This window comes from Gossypium raimondii, chromosome 11, assembly GCF_025698545.1.
Source record: "Gossypium raimondii isolate GPD5lz chromosome 11, ASM2569854v1, whole genome shotgun sequence".
Lineage (NCBI taxonomy): Eukaryota > Viridiplantae > Streptophyta > Magnoliopsida > Malvales > Malvaceae > Gossypium > Gossypium raimondii.
Window position 1 is genome coordinate 33,094,936 of NC_068575.1, and position 16,571 is coordinate 33,111,506.

The following is a 16,571-nucleotide window of genomic DNA, read 5'->3' on the forward strand; positions in this document are numbered from 1 at the left end:
CAAACGTTGAAATTTTCAAACGAAATTTTCACGATATCATTTTGTGAAATTTTAAACCATAAAAATATAATAAAAATAAATTTTATCCTCGTCAGATTTGTGGTCCCGAAACCACTGTTCCGATTAGGCCCAAAATCTGGCTGTTACACTAGTATGAACAGATCAGATGCCCATGTATCAATAAGAGCACTCTTTATTCGACCTGCGATATCGATGTCCACAAACATCAACCCTTTCTACTTGTGGTCCCTCTTCGCTTTCGCATAATTGAGTATCATTAACCCAAGCTTCAAAGCCTCACTCTCTGACTCCACTTCATTTCTTTTACTGTTCGTGGATATTTTGGATCACTTTGGACAATCCCGCATCCTATGCGAACCACAACATAAAAACCACTCCACTGACTCTTTCTCACTCTATCTGATCTTAACTTTGACAGAATACACGATCGAACCAAGCTTATAGATGCTTTATCTGGCTCGTCATCCCCTTTGATGGCAAAAAGTACAGATCATTTCAGACAATCCCTCACAATGTGCAGACCTTTACAAAGGAAGCATCTCACTAGCTCTTTTGGTTTGTTCTCAGGCTTTCACTTCTCATTTTGCAATTCCCTATTACCATTATTTTCATTTTCATTTTTAACTTGTCCTTCTCCATCTTCCGCACAATTTCCTTTCCCTTTGGGCTTGGAGGACTCGAACCTATTTTTCCTCGGAACAAGCTCAAATAAGGACTCCGCTATGGTCATTTCTTTGGAAAGTTCCTTGACTCCTCGGCATTGCAACTCTTACTTCACCCAAGGCTTCAGCCCATCCATGAAGGAGAAAAGTGTCTCTTTCTCGCCCAAATCAGAAATCTGAAGCATCAGCTCACTGAACTCCTTCACATACTCCCTAACTGTGCATTGTTATGTAAGCTGACGCAACTTATCCCAAGTCTCATCCTCAACATGCTCTGGGTAAAACTGCCCATTGAATTCACTTTGAAACGCATCCCAAGTATCAATAGTGGTACCACCTCATCTCTTATCTGTAGACTTACGACGCACCATAACAAAGTGACATTAGTAAAATACATACAACAATATTACCTTGATAGCATCATCCATGATGCTTTTGGCACGAAAGTATTGCTCTATTCCTCACAAGAAATTGTCCATATCCTTTGTAGACCTCGTCCCATTGAACTCTTTCAGTTTTGAGGCATCTACTTTAGGCCTGGGTGACGCAGCCAACACCCCAATACCCAAAGCAACTTCACAAATATTAAGGCCCCCTTTGAGCTTCTCAATTTGTTCCTTCAAAACCGATACCATAGCCTCAAGACCATCATTTTTTCTCAGTTAGCTCACCTGCAGCGATACTAAGGAACCCTTGCATCGCATTCATATTATCATTAAGGGCCTCTGCCATTTGGTTATTGAGTTGATTTTGCTGTGATTCCAACTCTGTAGTACACTCTTCAACTTCCTCGAAGGTCACATTCACATCACCCATGGAGCCTTCAAGTTTGGCCACCTTCTTATCTAAAGCTGACAACATATCCCCCGATCAGCTAGCTTTCCTAGCCTTCCCACGGGTCTCATTGGCTCAACCTGCTCGCCTACTTCTTTCGACATCTCAATCAACACCTTCAAACACTAACTCAAATATCGTTACGGGCTAGAAATTTAGTCTAGCAAATCACACGGCCTTAGGTAATTTCTTTGCTTCAAATATACCTAAGTCAACCTAATATTCGAAAAGTGAGAATTCTCCTGAAAATTCTCTAAGACACTAAAAAATATAGCAGAAGCGAACTCGAAATGAAAGGGCAACAAAAGAATTGAAAAAGTCACATGAAAGCAATGCACACCAATTGTTTGAATAAATGCTCTAAAATATATTCTTTAACTATCAATGAAATTATTACAAATGAGAGAGAAGACCTTCATTTATAGTTGAGCTCCCTGAGATCCAACAGTATAAATTTAATTACATCAATGGTCAAGGTTAGAGCCTATCTACAATTGAGAGTCCTAAGGAATTTAAACTTTATACATCTTTATCCCTTAATATTTACATTAATTACCCTAGTCACTCTAGTTTTACTGGAGTGTTTCAATGGGCCACTATGACTTTAAGTAGATTAGCTTCTTCATAAGTTTCACGAATTGAGTCAGTTCAAATGGATCAAATACGCCCCATTTAATAAGTTCACCTTTATTGGACATTTTGCATGCAATAATCACAGGCTTTAATCCATGACTCGTGACACTAGGATATACCTAAACAATGTTCTTAAATAGATGAGTAGAGGGATAATTTTATCAATATTTCAAGTCAAATAATACCTTTTAGGATTTGGTCCAAATCCAAACCACCCTATAGACACATCCTTTATTTGAGGATTTGGTCCAAATCCAAACCACCCCATAGACACATCCTTTATCTGAGGATTTAGCTATTGGCTGGCAGATAGAGAGATAACTTGCATGAGGTTGGAAACATAATCACCATTTCTTGTGCCTAAAAATACCCAATTAAGCCTTATTTTTGGTGTTTTCTTTTCTTGGCTTGTCTAGCAAAAGTATAGTGCTTTAAATTGGTACCAAGAGTGCTTAATACTTTATCAAATATTGAACGTGTAGCAAGCAATTAGAGTAGACAAGCTTTAATCATCATATACCCAGAAAATGGTTATTGAATAAACCTTTCAGTCCGCAAATGACATTATGGTAGCAACTAAAATAAATGCTCCGATGGACTAAAAATCTATTAAGTTGTGGAGAAATACTATATATGCATTCACAATGACAAGGTAGCCTCGGAGCCAATGTTGTCATCTCTTGAAGTGCTTTGACCATAAGTAGACGATGGAGAAACATGTGAGACCAAAGATTATCACTTGCAAAATGTGATTCGATCTCTGCTGAGCAACAGTTCGATTCAACTTTGTCATCCCACTTTTTACTCCTGCCTGAGCTCTGCTCATTAGCATTTGCTGAAGCAAGAAACAAAACAGTGAGTTGTTATAGTAAATATGGTATTTCTTAACTTCGTGGTAAGGGAACCAGATGCCTTAATTCAAATTTTGATTGTACTATGGATCATCGTCTGTTTTATAGTTCCCTTTTTGTTTTTGTTTCTTTTCTTTTCGATAAAACAAAAAAATTATTTAAGGGGTCAAGTCAAGCGAGTATTTACCAGATCGGACACAAATTCATTCTGTATCCGTGCTTCAGTTTCAATCTCTTGAGCCACCTGTGGATCAACATTTTCAGCAAGAGTTCAAAGTACCAAAACAAAAACTCTTTCGAAACAGAAAACTGAAAGGAAAAGAATATAATCAGATAAGGATAGTTATTTCCGACTCACCCAGGTAAACATAAGAAATAAAAGAGCAGTTTATGCCAGAAGCCAAATAGTAGCACTTATTTTTCATGTTACATGGAAATTCACAGTGAAAGTGAACAAGAATAGATGTTTCAATTATAATGCATATTGCACGTTACATTGCCAAAATCAAAACTTTCTCGATGCCCTTTTCTTATTCTCTGTGGCTACAGTATTTAAATATTTTTTGCATTATTGAGAAAGCACCTGACCAAACAAATGCAGCCATAGTTTTCATTGAATTCACAAGTGCTGATGACAATCAAACAGGAAGATTCCTTAATGAAAGATGATAGGAGATCTCAACTTAAAAAAAAAAAAAAAAAAGGACAAACAAAGTCAAGATACTTATTCACAGAACCATCTTTTAGCTTTGATCTAGTAGTAATAGTGGGGCAAGTCAAGCAGAATGGAGCAGAGCCAGGGGTTCAAATGAAGTAGAAGCAGAAAAAGCATGACTTGACATCGAAGATAGCATGCAGTAAGCAAATAAGAGCACTGAATTTTATCCATGGTCAAGTAATGATAGAAGATTTAAGACAGATCAATGAACGTTGCTCAGATGCTTCAACAAAAAGACGAGCCATAGGAGATGAGTAAACTCCTCACAAGATCAATAAGCTAGAGAATGGTATAGATTAGACTATTATTGTGAAGCATATTTGCAGGGAAACTACTTTGGCTAACTTTGGCTCTAGATTTCATAAATATATGTGTTTAAATTTATATCCTTGCAGTGCATTAAGAGTTGAATAGGGTGTCCAAAAGGATGCTACTTGTATTTCTGCAAATGTTTTTCTTCCTTCAGTTCAACTTATCCGCCACATGTAAACAATAATAATAACGACAAAAATAAGCAGAAAGAGAAAAGGCATTAAGAATTTGGTTCCAGCTGCTCTTTTTCCTTCAGAAGTTCCATCTATATGCCAAACATGGAAGACAAAACCTGAGGAAACTGTAGTTTCGGTCATGTGAGAAAACGCATTACAATTATTCCATTGCTTAAACGATTAGTGGGATTTCGAAAAGCACCAAAATGCTCAAATGTCAATTGGGTGCAACTAATTACATGAAAGCACAAATAGGAAGATCCAAAGATGCAGAATTTACAGTCCAACTCAACATATAGAGATATTAACAGAGTACAAAGAAACATTATTAAGTAGAAGCTGCAACCTAAAACATAGGACGAGCAACAGTTACGAGTAAGATAATGAAACATTCTGGTTTTCTTCATATAAACAATCAAATAAGTTATCCATTGAAAATGCAGAAAATATATTTCTAAACCAATAATTTAACATTGTGTTCTTTTTTGTTGAACTCTTTTACCCAAAAAGGAATAGCCTTCAATAAATTTCTCATCTGTATCCCATTTTCTAGAATCTAAGAACTATAAAAGATTCTAAATTTAGAAGCCAAACCTAATTAATTCAAAAACAAAACCCAGATTTCATATCGTATCAGAATTATTAATCGACCAAAAATAACCCCAAAAAACCTCAAACTCGATTTCTATTTAAAAAAAAAAAAGAAAGAAGGAACTTACGTGTTTGAGTTGTGTAACTTGTTTGTGCAGACCCGAAATCTTTTCGTCTAAATCAGCATGAACTGGATCGATTCTCAGTTGGATTTCATCAGAATTTCCCACGGGTCTAGCGCTAAGGCCCTGGCTGTTATATTTGAAATTTTTTATCAAGTCATGTTTTAAATGGCGAAAAATATTGATGAGAAAAAATGATAAAGAAAAAGAGGGGTAAAGAAATAAATTAAGAAACAGATGAGATTTGAGTACCTTGATCTGTAAGGATTCGCCATGGGGGAGAATTGCTCCGGGAACTGTAACGGTTCTGTCAAAATTCATCACATGCTTCACCGTAACGGTATATCCGAATTTTATGTTTTTTCTGAATTTTATATACTCAAATCATATTTTTTTATCATATTTTATTATTTGTACTGTTAAAATATTTTTTATTATATACTTGCTTAAAAATTCATACTATATTAATTAAGTCTCTAATTCATATAAGTTGAGAAAATTATCAAAATATCCTTTTGTAATTAAAATAAAATATATTATTCAAAAATATTTTAATTTTTAAATAAATTATTTTATTCAAAGATATTTTAATATTTTTAATTTAAAAAATTAATAAAATATTCAAGTGATTGAATTTAAACTCAATCTATTTACGTCAATAAAACATCAACTTTATCACTAAACTAACATTTTATTTTAATTATATTATATATGTTTTATCATTTATATCAATTGTATATATATTGATAATGTTGTTAATTGAAACAGTGTCACAAGTGAACTTACCACTATTTCAAAATCATGATAAAACCATGATAAAATATTGCAATACATTTTGTATTCTTAGGATAATATATTTACTATCAAAACCATTTTTTTGAAAAAGTTCGTCGACTTTTAATTTAAAAACGAAAATGGAGTCGCCACCAATCCTTTTTATTTAGGTGTGATCGGATCACCTCATCATTTAATCATTTTTATAAAAGTTTAAATTTACTAAAACGATAATTTTTTGTCTACAAAATCCAGAAAACAGGTTCGGGAGTTGGTTACGCACGAGGAAGGATTAGCACCCTCGATGCGCCCAAAATTGGTACCTAGTTTATTACTTAATGTCATAATGTCGAAAGTTGAAAAATTGAAAGGAAATTTAAAATACAATCCATTTTTATTAATGCTATTTAAAAAAAAACGCTTAAATAAATTGAAACGAATATTAATGACCCTCTCGTCTCGAGATAGCAAAATGTCATATCCCCTACGTTAGGACACGACACATTGAACCTTTGAGAATGAGCTTGCCTTTATTTTTATTAAAATTTCGTGTATTTTGAAATTTAAAAGGATATTTTGCTATTTAGGTCTAACAAGAAAATCAAAACCTTGTAAGTTAGGGTATAATTTCTCGATTCTCCAAAATGCAAAATATTATCGATTTTAAAACATTTCCCTTTTTATGAATTTCGGTGAAAGTTGATGAAATATCTAAGAATAATATACTTGTAATTTATGTGATTATATTTTAAAAGAAATCATTTAAAAACTTTAAAAGGGTCATACGTGGCTAATAATGATAGTGCAACATACATTTGAAGTAACAATGACATAATGTGCATAATAAAATATAACATACATAGCATTAATATTAATGAATCATAAAGTCAATACACATAAACGATAATACTCATAATAATGCAAATGATAATATAATAACAATGACAATAATAATAAATCTAAATTTTGAAAGTATGTAAAAAGTAGTAAGTAAATAAATGAAAAGAAATAAAATGACAATGATAAGGGCAAAATAAAATAAACAAGTTAATTTAAAATAATGAGTAAATGAACAAATAAGAGCTATTACACATTTGGTTTAAAGAGAAATCAAATAAATAAATAAATAAATAAATTATTAAATAGAATATTAAGTAAAACATTTTTTAAATAAATAAATAAACAATCGAGAACTAAATTGCGAAGCACCACAAAAGTGGAAGGACTGCGTGCGCAAATAACCCATTCACCGCAAAACACGCGGATCCTGAGGGCAAACGGGTCGGATCGCGGGTTCCCCCCCCCAAAAACGACGACGTTTTGGCGTCTGGAGGGGGCCAAATGAAACTATGTCATTTCATGCTATTATAAAAGCCCTAAAATTGTTCAAAAATTCATTTTCAGCCCTTAATCTAAAAAAAATCTAAAAAGAAACTCATAGCCTCTCTCCCTCTCCTCTTCTCCAGCCAATAGGGCCACTGTCTGTCCGTCGGCCACCCACCGGCCACGGCACTCCCGTACACGGTGGCCAAAAAACCCAAAATTACCCTTTTTAGCCCGTTTTAAGCCTAGATTTTAGATCTAGATGGAAAATGCCAAAAAAATAGAAAAAGAATAAAAAAGATTCGACCTTCATCCTTTTCTGCCAATTTCGACGCCGGAGAAAGTTTCCGACGACGAGTATGCGAAGTGACTCAGGTGAGTTTCTATTTTGCTTTTTTTTATATTAAAAATAAAAAAAATACAAAATAATAACAGATATAAATAAAAGAAAAAGAAATCACCTTTTCAAACTTTGCTTTTATATTTTATTTCTCCTTTTTTGTGTTCGTAAAAACAAAATTACAAGGCTGAGATATAGGCTTTTATAGCTGATTTACACAACTTTTAGTTTCTATTTTTTTTTGTTATTTTGCAATTTGGTTTTTCTCTGCTTGTTGGTGTCAGAGGCAGAGGTGTCAAACGGCATGTGGAGGCGCGACAGACAGAGGCTAAGGTAGGGTGCGGCACCACTTGGGTAAAGAGGGCTAGGGTTTCTGTTAAGTGTTTAGGTTTTGGGCTGTTAGAGTTTTTAGTTTTTGGGGCTTGTATTTGGGTCTGCTGTTTTTTTGTAAATGGACTGGATATTTAGGATTTTTTTTGTTTTATTTATTATTTGTATTTGGTCTTGGGCCCGGGCGAAATTGGCCTATTGCAGCTGCCCCTCTTTGCTCATTGTCATGTAACGAGAATGGAGTAAAGACTTTAAATAGGCCAATTTTGCCTAGTCTTGCCGAATCTTGACTTTATGGTGCTTATTTCTTTCAAGTAGCCTCATTCCATTTCACCGCAGCTTTAGGGGTATAGGAAATGGTGTTTCGATCCGCTCCAATGTAATTTCAGGGAGAAGAGACTTGTAGCTTCAATCTACTCTGCTGCAACTTCAAGGAGATAAGAATTGGTAATTTCAACTCGCTCCACTACAACTTCAGGGAGATAAGGTTTGTATATTTTTATCCTGCTCCACTGCAACTTCAGGGAGATAAGGATTGTGGCTTCGATCTGCTCCAATGTAATTTCAGGGAGAAGAGACTTGTAGCTTCGATCTACTCCTCTGCAACTTCAAGGAGATAAGAATTGGTAATTTCAACCTATTCCACTACAACTTCAGGGAGATAAGGTTTGTATAATTTTATCCTGCTCCACTGCAACTTCAGGGGGATAAGGATTGTGGCTTCGATCTGCTCCAATGTAATTTCAGTGAGAAGAGATTTGTAGCTTCGATCTACTCCGCTGCTACTTCAAGGAGATAAGAATTGGTAACTTCAACCTGCTCCATTACAACTTCAGGGAGATACGATTTGTATATTTTACTCCTGCTCCACTTCAACTTCAGGGAGATAAGGATTGTGTCTTCAGTCTGTTTCGCCGCAACTTCAGAAAGATAAGATTCGCCATAATTTGTAGCTTTAATCTGTTCCACTGCAACGCCAGGGGAATAAGATTTGTTGTCTTCAGTCTGCTCCGCTGCAACTTTAAGGAGATAAGGCTGGTGGCTTCAATCTACTCCACAACAACTTCAGGAAGATAAGATCCATCATAATTTGTAGCTTTAATCTGTTCCACTGCAACGCCAGGGAAATAAGATTCGCTGTCTTCAATCTGGTCCGCTGCAACTTTAGGGAGATAAGGCTGGTGGCCTCAATCTGCTCCACTACAACTTTAGGAAGATAAGATCCGTCATAATTTGTAGCTTTAATCTATTCCACTACAACGCGAGGGAAATAAGATTCACTGTTTTCAGTCTGCTCCGCTACAACTTCAAGGAGATAAGGCTGGTGGCTTCAATTTGCTCCACTGCAACTTTAGAAAGATAAGATCCGCCATAATGACTTCAATCCATCCCACTGCAACTTCAGTGCTATAGGATTTATGGTTTCGCTGATCTGTTCTCTGAGGAACATGACCTGTAGAGTCCATTTCGTGGACCTTAGTGATTAGGATGTCATGATCAGAATGAATCAAATGCTCCTAACTAGGTGTGTATGAATGATATTTGCATGAATGCAGATTGTCATTTTCGAGAATTATCCTCTTTTAATTCTTCTGTTGTCATTGCTCATTGTTTATCAATGTTCTATCACTGACGTATTACGCTGCTTTCTTGCTCAGCTGGTATCTTTGACAGAAAACCTGAAGAAATAGTAACAATATAGACTATTCTTTCCCAAATGTTTCCAACCCTTAGGTTTGGTTAGTTCTAAACAATAGTCCTATTACAGGTCCTCGTACTATTTAGAAGCTTTTAGAGTAATATGCAGAACTCCTTTTGTTTGAATATTATCAGTCCATTAATAATTATTTCAATGAAAAATGCTTGAAAAAGATTATCGTAATGGACAAGATGAAATTTTATTGAGATCAAAGCTCGAAATGAATAAATTAATCAAGATAGCAAATTTTACTAAGATACGAAATGTATAAGATGGAAATAGGTGCCCCAGATATCGTAGCATGAGCTTCTCTGCACAAAACTTCTCGATAACCCTTTGAACTTGATACATGGCCCACCTTTGATAAAAAAATTTCAATTGCCCTTTTCTTGGATTTTCAATTCAAAACCCCTTTAGTCTCAGGGCGCCATTTGCGGGTTTTCACCTTGGCCTCTCATTTTTGTTTTTCTTTTCTTTCTTTTTTTTCACTCTTTTTTTAAGTGAAGTATTTCTTGACTGAATTTGAGTTTACTGGATTAGTCAGGCTCTTGCCGTCCATCTTAGTTAATATTAACGCTTCTCCGGAAAATGCCTTCTTTACCACATAAGGTCATTCCCAGATTGGCATCCATTTTCCTCTGAAATCTTTTTGTATGGGAATGATCTTCTTCAATACCAAGTCTCCCTCATGGAATTCTCTAGGGCGAACATTTTTGTCGTAAGCTCGCATCATTCGCTTTTGGTACATTTGACCATATCGGGCTTGTATCTATTTTGCTTTATCTAGCATTAGTTCTGATAAAACTAGGAGAGGGAATTTTAACCTCAATAAGAACAAACCGCCTCCATTCCATAAACTAAAGAGAAAGGCGTTGCCCCAGTAGAGGTTTTTGTTTTTCTGTTCTTTGTTCTTTGTTTTTTTTTATTTTTTATTTTTATTATTTTTGTTGTTTTTTTTGCCTCCATTGTACTGCTATTTTTGGGGCGACATGGTGTTAATATTGAACAAACTACAAACTTCTGATATCTTGCTACTGTTCAAATTTAGTGCATTGTTAGATATGATCCTTTTTGGCTTTCCATACCGACATATGATTTCTTTTTTCAAGAATTTACTGACTGTCGACTTTGTGACATTAGCATATGAAGCAACTTCCACCCACTTAGTGAAGTAATCGATGGCCACAAAGATGAATTAATGATCGCCAGAAGCTTTTGGCGAGATCGTCCCAATGACATCCATGCCCCACATAGAGAAAAACCATGGTTTCCATTGATTATTTGTAAGGTAGGATCTGTTTCTCATCTTGTTCTACCATTATTAACAAATTAGGAGACAAGTCCTGAGTCAATAGCAGTGTCACTCATATCATTGATATCTAGAGACCTATTATAGGGACGAAGGAAGATCCAAAGAACAAAAGAATCTAAGAATATTTATCTGTATAGTATGATTATGAAATAAAAGAATATTTGCTCGAAGTGAGAAACAAAGATGCATTTTACTAAAATAAAGATGTTGGACATAAGCCTATCTCACAAAAGGATTCTTATTGCCCTTAGACTTAGAGCAATAAGTGTGTTTTAGACATTACTCCGAATTAGCTTTAAAACATACAGGGATCCCTTCCACAGTCCCATTGTTCAAAACACTCTTAGATATGTAAGGGCAAATGCCTGATAAATTATATTCCTCAGCTCCCTCTTCGGATACGGCTTTAACGTTCAAATTCTTCAACATTCCTTTCGGGTGTTTGACTTCTTCAAGGAATTCCAAATCTTTATTATCCATTAGGCTCTGCACCAAAGCTTTGAATTCAGCGCACTCCTGGATTTCATGACCTTTTTTAGCGTAGAACTCATAGTAGCTCCTCATCCCTTTTGGTTTCTTCTCCGAATTCTGAGTAATTAATCCCATGTTTATCATTTTTTTCAAAACTTATTTCAGTGTGGTTTTTACTTCTGTAACATCTGTCTTAATTCTCCTCCTTGCACTCTCGATTATCGTGTTTACCCATTTGTCAGAATGGTTTGGTAACAGATTTTCTAAACTAGATAGATCATCGAATTTTACAATACCTATTTAGATGAGTCTTTTGATTATTTTTATGAAAGTGGTGCAGTTCTCAATTGAGTGTCCCGCGTGGTACTCGCATTGGACGTTCGCGTCATACCATTTGGGGTATGGGGGTTGCATAGGGTTTAGGTAGAAAGGGGAAACAACTTGTGCATCAAATAAACTTTGGTACAACTCCCTGTATGACATTGGAATAGGCGTAAACTGGGGCTTCTCTGTTCTTTGCCTAGCATTGGACTCGTATCTTGGTGGGCCCTGATGACTAGTGTTATCGTTCTCGTTTGGCTCACAGTGATTGGCTTCGAATAACTCTTGTTACACGTGGTTAAATTGTTCACGTCATTCTCTCTTTTCCTTGGGGCCTTTAAAGTATTGATTTGGGAGCTCCACTCCCGCCTTTTCCGTTTGTAACAATCTTCAAATTGTTTTGAGAGCTCCACTCTCACCTGTTTTGTTTTCGCTAGATCATCCAAATCAAGGGCAATAGGAATGGCTAGATTATCCCTTGGGTTAGAACCTAAACCTGTCGGGAAGTTCACCGGTGTCGAGGTATCGGTCTGGTATTGGGGTCTGATGTTAGCAGACACCCTTTATGGACATGCGCTTGGTTGTGCTTGGGTGTTTATTGGGGTAAAGCCTGAAGGATAAGCAGGGTCCTCGTTATCATCCCCGAAATTGACCCTTGGGCTCTTTCCTTTTTTTACCCCTCCAGCCAACAACTGGGTTAACTGGCTCATCACAGTTCTTTGGAATTCTAGCATCTGATCCCTCATATCTTGTTGAATTTTGGCTAATTGCTCTTGGATCTGTATTTTCATTTGCTCTAATCTCTCCAACCTTTGGTCTATTTCTTTATTTTTTCCTCGTGTATCGATATTCCAGGATAACTGCTAAGATTTTAGGGTCTTTTTGTGAGACTTAATGCATATGATGCAATGCAATGTTAATACATGAATGCAATGAATGCAAAAAAGAGAAAAGAGGCGTTAATTCTAACTCAATTCTAATAGAAGAACTTTACTAGAAAACAAATCTCTTTACATAAAACAGATATCTACATATACGGCTTACCCTAATACTCAAAGTGAAGGCATCGATATCCGTATATTAAGATCGAATCTCGCGAACTCTTCAAAGGGGTGCCTCCTCTATCTCCTTTTTGTTTGATCTAAGTCACGACCCATTGTTCACTCATCCTCGTGAGGTTCGTTAACTTCTTTAAGAAAGCTAAGACGTTGACGGCTCTCAAATAATCTTTGTCAACTTGAATCCACAGGCAACAAAGTATAGTCATGTATTCATTCATCAGACTATCACCCTTTCCTCGTTACATTTTCTCGGACCCTATTTGGACGACTACATTGTCTTCCACTTTATCAAGAAATCCATTTTCCATGACAAGCTCTCTATTTAGCAACTAAACATGAATCAACACCTCTTTTCTATGATGAAAATACAATGTAATCACAGTCAAAGCAAAACAAAACAAGTCAGTACATTATAGAAAGCTAAAATGAGCAAGGAATAATAAACAAAGCACCTATTTGGGTGACCACTAGGATTTCGTGTAGTTCTTCCTAGGGTAGGCTATTAGGGCTCACTATATGCGGTTCGGTTCTAAAGTAAAGGTATCTGAATTGGCAGATTCATCGATCCTCATCCATTATAAGCTCATATGGATCGAGTTCAGTTCAGGGGAATACATTTCCCTATGGCCATGCAGATATGAAAATCTCACGAAGACATAGGTACGGATATATCCCGAAAGCGATTCACTATCCCATGCGGAGGTGAAAACCTCACGAAGGAGTAGTTTCTCACTCCCACTTAAAAGGGTATAATCGAGCAGTCATGTAATGCATGTGCAGAAACATATAAAAAGGCTTAAACCAATAAAGAAAACATTTTATAACAAATACCACAAAAATGACGGATGGAATGCAACAAAGGGATTGTAAATTTAAATCGAATTATAAATTTTCGACAAAAAGACAAAAAATAATCAACTTGTGGCTTGACTCTCTTATTTTAGTCCCCAGTGGAGTCGCCAAGCTGTCGAAACCATTATTTTGAAAAAGGTCGTCGACTTTTTATTTAAAAATGAAAATTGAGTCCCCACCAATCCTTTTTATTTAGGTGTGATCGGATCACCGAATAATTTAATCATTTTTATAAAAAATTAAATTTACTAAAACGATAATTTTTGGTCTATATAATCCAGAAAATGGATTCGTGATTAAGTTACACACGAGGAAGGATTAGCACCCTCGATGCGCCCAAAATTGGTACCTAGTTGATTACTTAATGTCTTAATGTCGAAAGTTGAAAATTTGAAAGGAAATTTAAAATAATATCCATTTTTATTAATGTTATTTTTAGAAAAAAATGCTTGAATAAATTGAAACGAATATTAAAGACCCTCTCGTCTAGAGATAGCAAAATGTCACATCTCGTACGTTAGGATACGACACATTGAACCTTTGAGAATGAGCTTGCCTTTATTTTTTTTTGAAATTTCGTGTATTTTGAAAATTAAAAGGATATTTTGCTATTTAGGTCTAACGAGAAAATCAAAACCCCGTAAGTTAGGGTACAATTTCTCGATTCTCCGTAACTTGAAATATTATCGATTTTAAAATATTTCCCTTTCTATGCATTTGGGTGAAAGTTGATGAAATATCTAAGAATAATATACTTGTAATTTATTTGATTATATTTTAAAAGAAATCGTTTAAAAACTTTAAAAGGGTCATACGTGGCTAATAATGATAGTGCAACATACATTTGAAGTAACAATGACATAATGTGCATAATAAAATATAACATACATAGCATTAATATTAATGAATCATAAAGTCAATACGCATAAATGATAATACTCATAATAATGCAAATGAGAATATAATAACAATAATAATAACAATGACAATAATAATAAATCTAAATTTTGAAAGTACGTAAAAAGTAGTAAGTAAATAAATGGAAAGAAATAAAATGACAATGATAAGGGCAAAATAAAATAAACAAGTTAATTTAAAAAGAATGAGTAAATGAATAAATAAGAGCTAATACACATTTGGTTTAAAAAGAAATCAAATAAATAAATAAATTATTAAACAGAATATTAAGTAAAATATTTTTTAAATAAATGAATAAATAAATAAATAAATAAACAGTCGAGGACTAAATTGCGAAGCACCACAAAAGCAGAAGGACCGCGTGCGCAAATAGCCCATTCACCGAAAAAACACGCGAATCCTCAGGGCAAGCGGGTCAAGTCACGAGTTGCCCCCCCAAAACGATGCCGTTTTGGCGTCTGGAGGGGGCCAAATGAAACTACGTCATTTTATGCTATTATAAAAGCCCTAAAATTGTTCAAAAATTCATTTTCAGCCCTTAATCTTAAAAAAGCCTGAAAAGAAACTCATAGCCTCTCTCCCTCTCCTCTTCTCCAGCCAAGAGGGCCACTGTCTGCCCATCGGCCACTTGCCGGCCACGGCACTCCCGTACACGGTGGCTGGAAAACCCAAAATTACCTTTTTAGCCCGTTTTAAGCCTATATTTTAGATCTAGAAGGCAAATGCCTAAAAAATAGAAAAAGAATGAAAAAGATTCGACCTTCATCCTTTTTTGTTGATTTCAACGTCGGAGAAAGTTTTCGACGACGAGTATGCGAAGTGAGTCAGGTGAGTTTCTTTTTTCCTTTTTCTTTTATATTAAAAATAAAAAATACAAAATAATAACATATATAAATAAAAGAAAAAGAAATCAGCTTTTCAAACTTTGTTTTTATATTTTATTTCTCCTGTTTTGTGTTCAAAAAAAATTACAAGGCTGAGGTCTAAGCTTTTATAGTAGATTTACACAACTTTTAGTTTCTATTTTTTTGTTGTTTTCGATTTGGTTTTTCTCTGCTTATTGGCTTCTGTCTTGTTGGTGTCAGGGGCAAAGGTGTTAGATGGCATGTGGAGGCGCGACAGACAGAGGCTAGGGTAGGGTGCGCCGCCACTTGGGTTGGGGGCTAGGGTTTCTGTTAGGTGTTTAGGTTTTGGACTGATTGGGCTGTTAGAGTTTTTATTTTTTTGGGCTTGTATTTGGGTCTACTATTTTTTTGTAAATGGACTGGATATTTGGGCTTTTTTTGTTTTCTTTATTATTTGTATTTGGTCTTGGGCCCGAGCGAAATTGGCCTATTACAGCTGCCCCTCTTTGCTCATTATCGTGTAACGAGAATGGAACAAAGACTTTAAAAAGGCCAATTTTGCCTGGTCTTGCCGAATCTTATCTTTATGGTGCTTATTTATTTCAAGTAGCCTCATTCCATTTCACCGCATCTTCAGGGGTATAGGAATTGGTGTTTCGATCCGCTCCAATATAATTTCAGGGAGAAGAGACTTGTAGCTTCGATCTACTCTCCTGCAACTTTAAGGAGATAAGAATTGGTAATTTCAATCTGCTCCACTGTAACTTTAAGGAGATAAGGTTTGTATATTTTTATCCCGTTCCAGTGCAACTTTAGGGAGATAAGGATTGTGGCTACGATCTACTTCAATATAATTTCAGAGAGAAGAGATTTGTAGCTTCGATCTACTCCGCTGCAACTTCAAGGAGATAAGAATCGGTAACTTCAACCTGCTCCACTACAACTTCAGGGAGATAAGGTTTGTATATTTTTATCCTGCTCCACTACAACTTAAGCGAGATAAGGATTGTGTCTTCAGTCTGTTCCGCTGCAACTTCAGGAAGATAAGATTCGCCATAATTTGTAGCTTTAATCTGTTCCACTACAATGCCAGGGGAATAAGATTTGTTGTCTTCAGTCTGCTCCGCTGCAACTTTAAGGAGATAAGGCTGGTGGCTTCAATCTGCTCCACTGCAACTTCAGGAAGATAAGATCCACCATAATTTGTAGCTTTAAGCTGTTCCACTGCAACGCCAGGGAAATAAGATTCTCTGTCTTCAATCTGCTTTGCTGCAACTTCAGGTAGATAAGGCCGGTGGCCTCAATCTGCTCCACTACAACTTCAGGAAGATAAGATCTGTCATAATTTGTAGCTTTAATCTGTTCCACTGCAATGCCAAGGAAATAAGATTCGCTATCTTTAATC

The 16,571-nt window shown here is 35.6% G+C and overlaps 1 protein-coding gene across 1 annotated transcript; it reads right to left on the reverse strand.

The window, feature by feature from the left end:
• Positions 1-2,639: 2,639 nt before the first annotated feature.
• On the reverse strand, positions 2,640-5,304 carry LOC105804187 (bet1-like protein At4g14600). The gene is made up of 4 exons (XM_012636682.2): positions 5,173-5,304; positions 4,927-5,050; positions 3,189-3,245; positions 2,640-2,985 (listed from the first exon to the last, which is right to left on the reverse strand). The coding sequence occupies exons 1-4, from the start codon at positions 5,193-5,195 to the stop codon at positions 2,824-2,826; spliced, it is 366 nt and encodes a 121-aa protein (XP_012492136.1). The 5' UTR covers positions 5,196-5,304; the 3' UTR covers positions 2,640-2,823.
• Positions 5,305-16,571: the final 11,267 nt, after the last annotated feature.

Excerpts from the sequence above, each read along its gene's own strand:
- LOC105804187 (XM_012636682.2), bottom strand. The coding sequence starts at position 5,195 with ATGGCGAATCCTTACAGATCAAG. Across the intron at positions 5,051-5,172 it reads GCGAATCCTTACAGATCAAG|CCAGGGCCTTAGCGCTAGAC; the intron begins GTACTCAAATCT and ends CAAATATAACAG. Across the intron at positions 3,246-4,926 it reads AAGTTACACAACTCAAACAC|GTGGCTCAAGAGATTGAAAC; the intron begins GTAAGTTCCTTC and ends GTTGATCCACAG.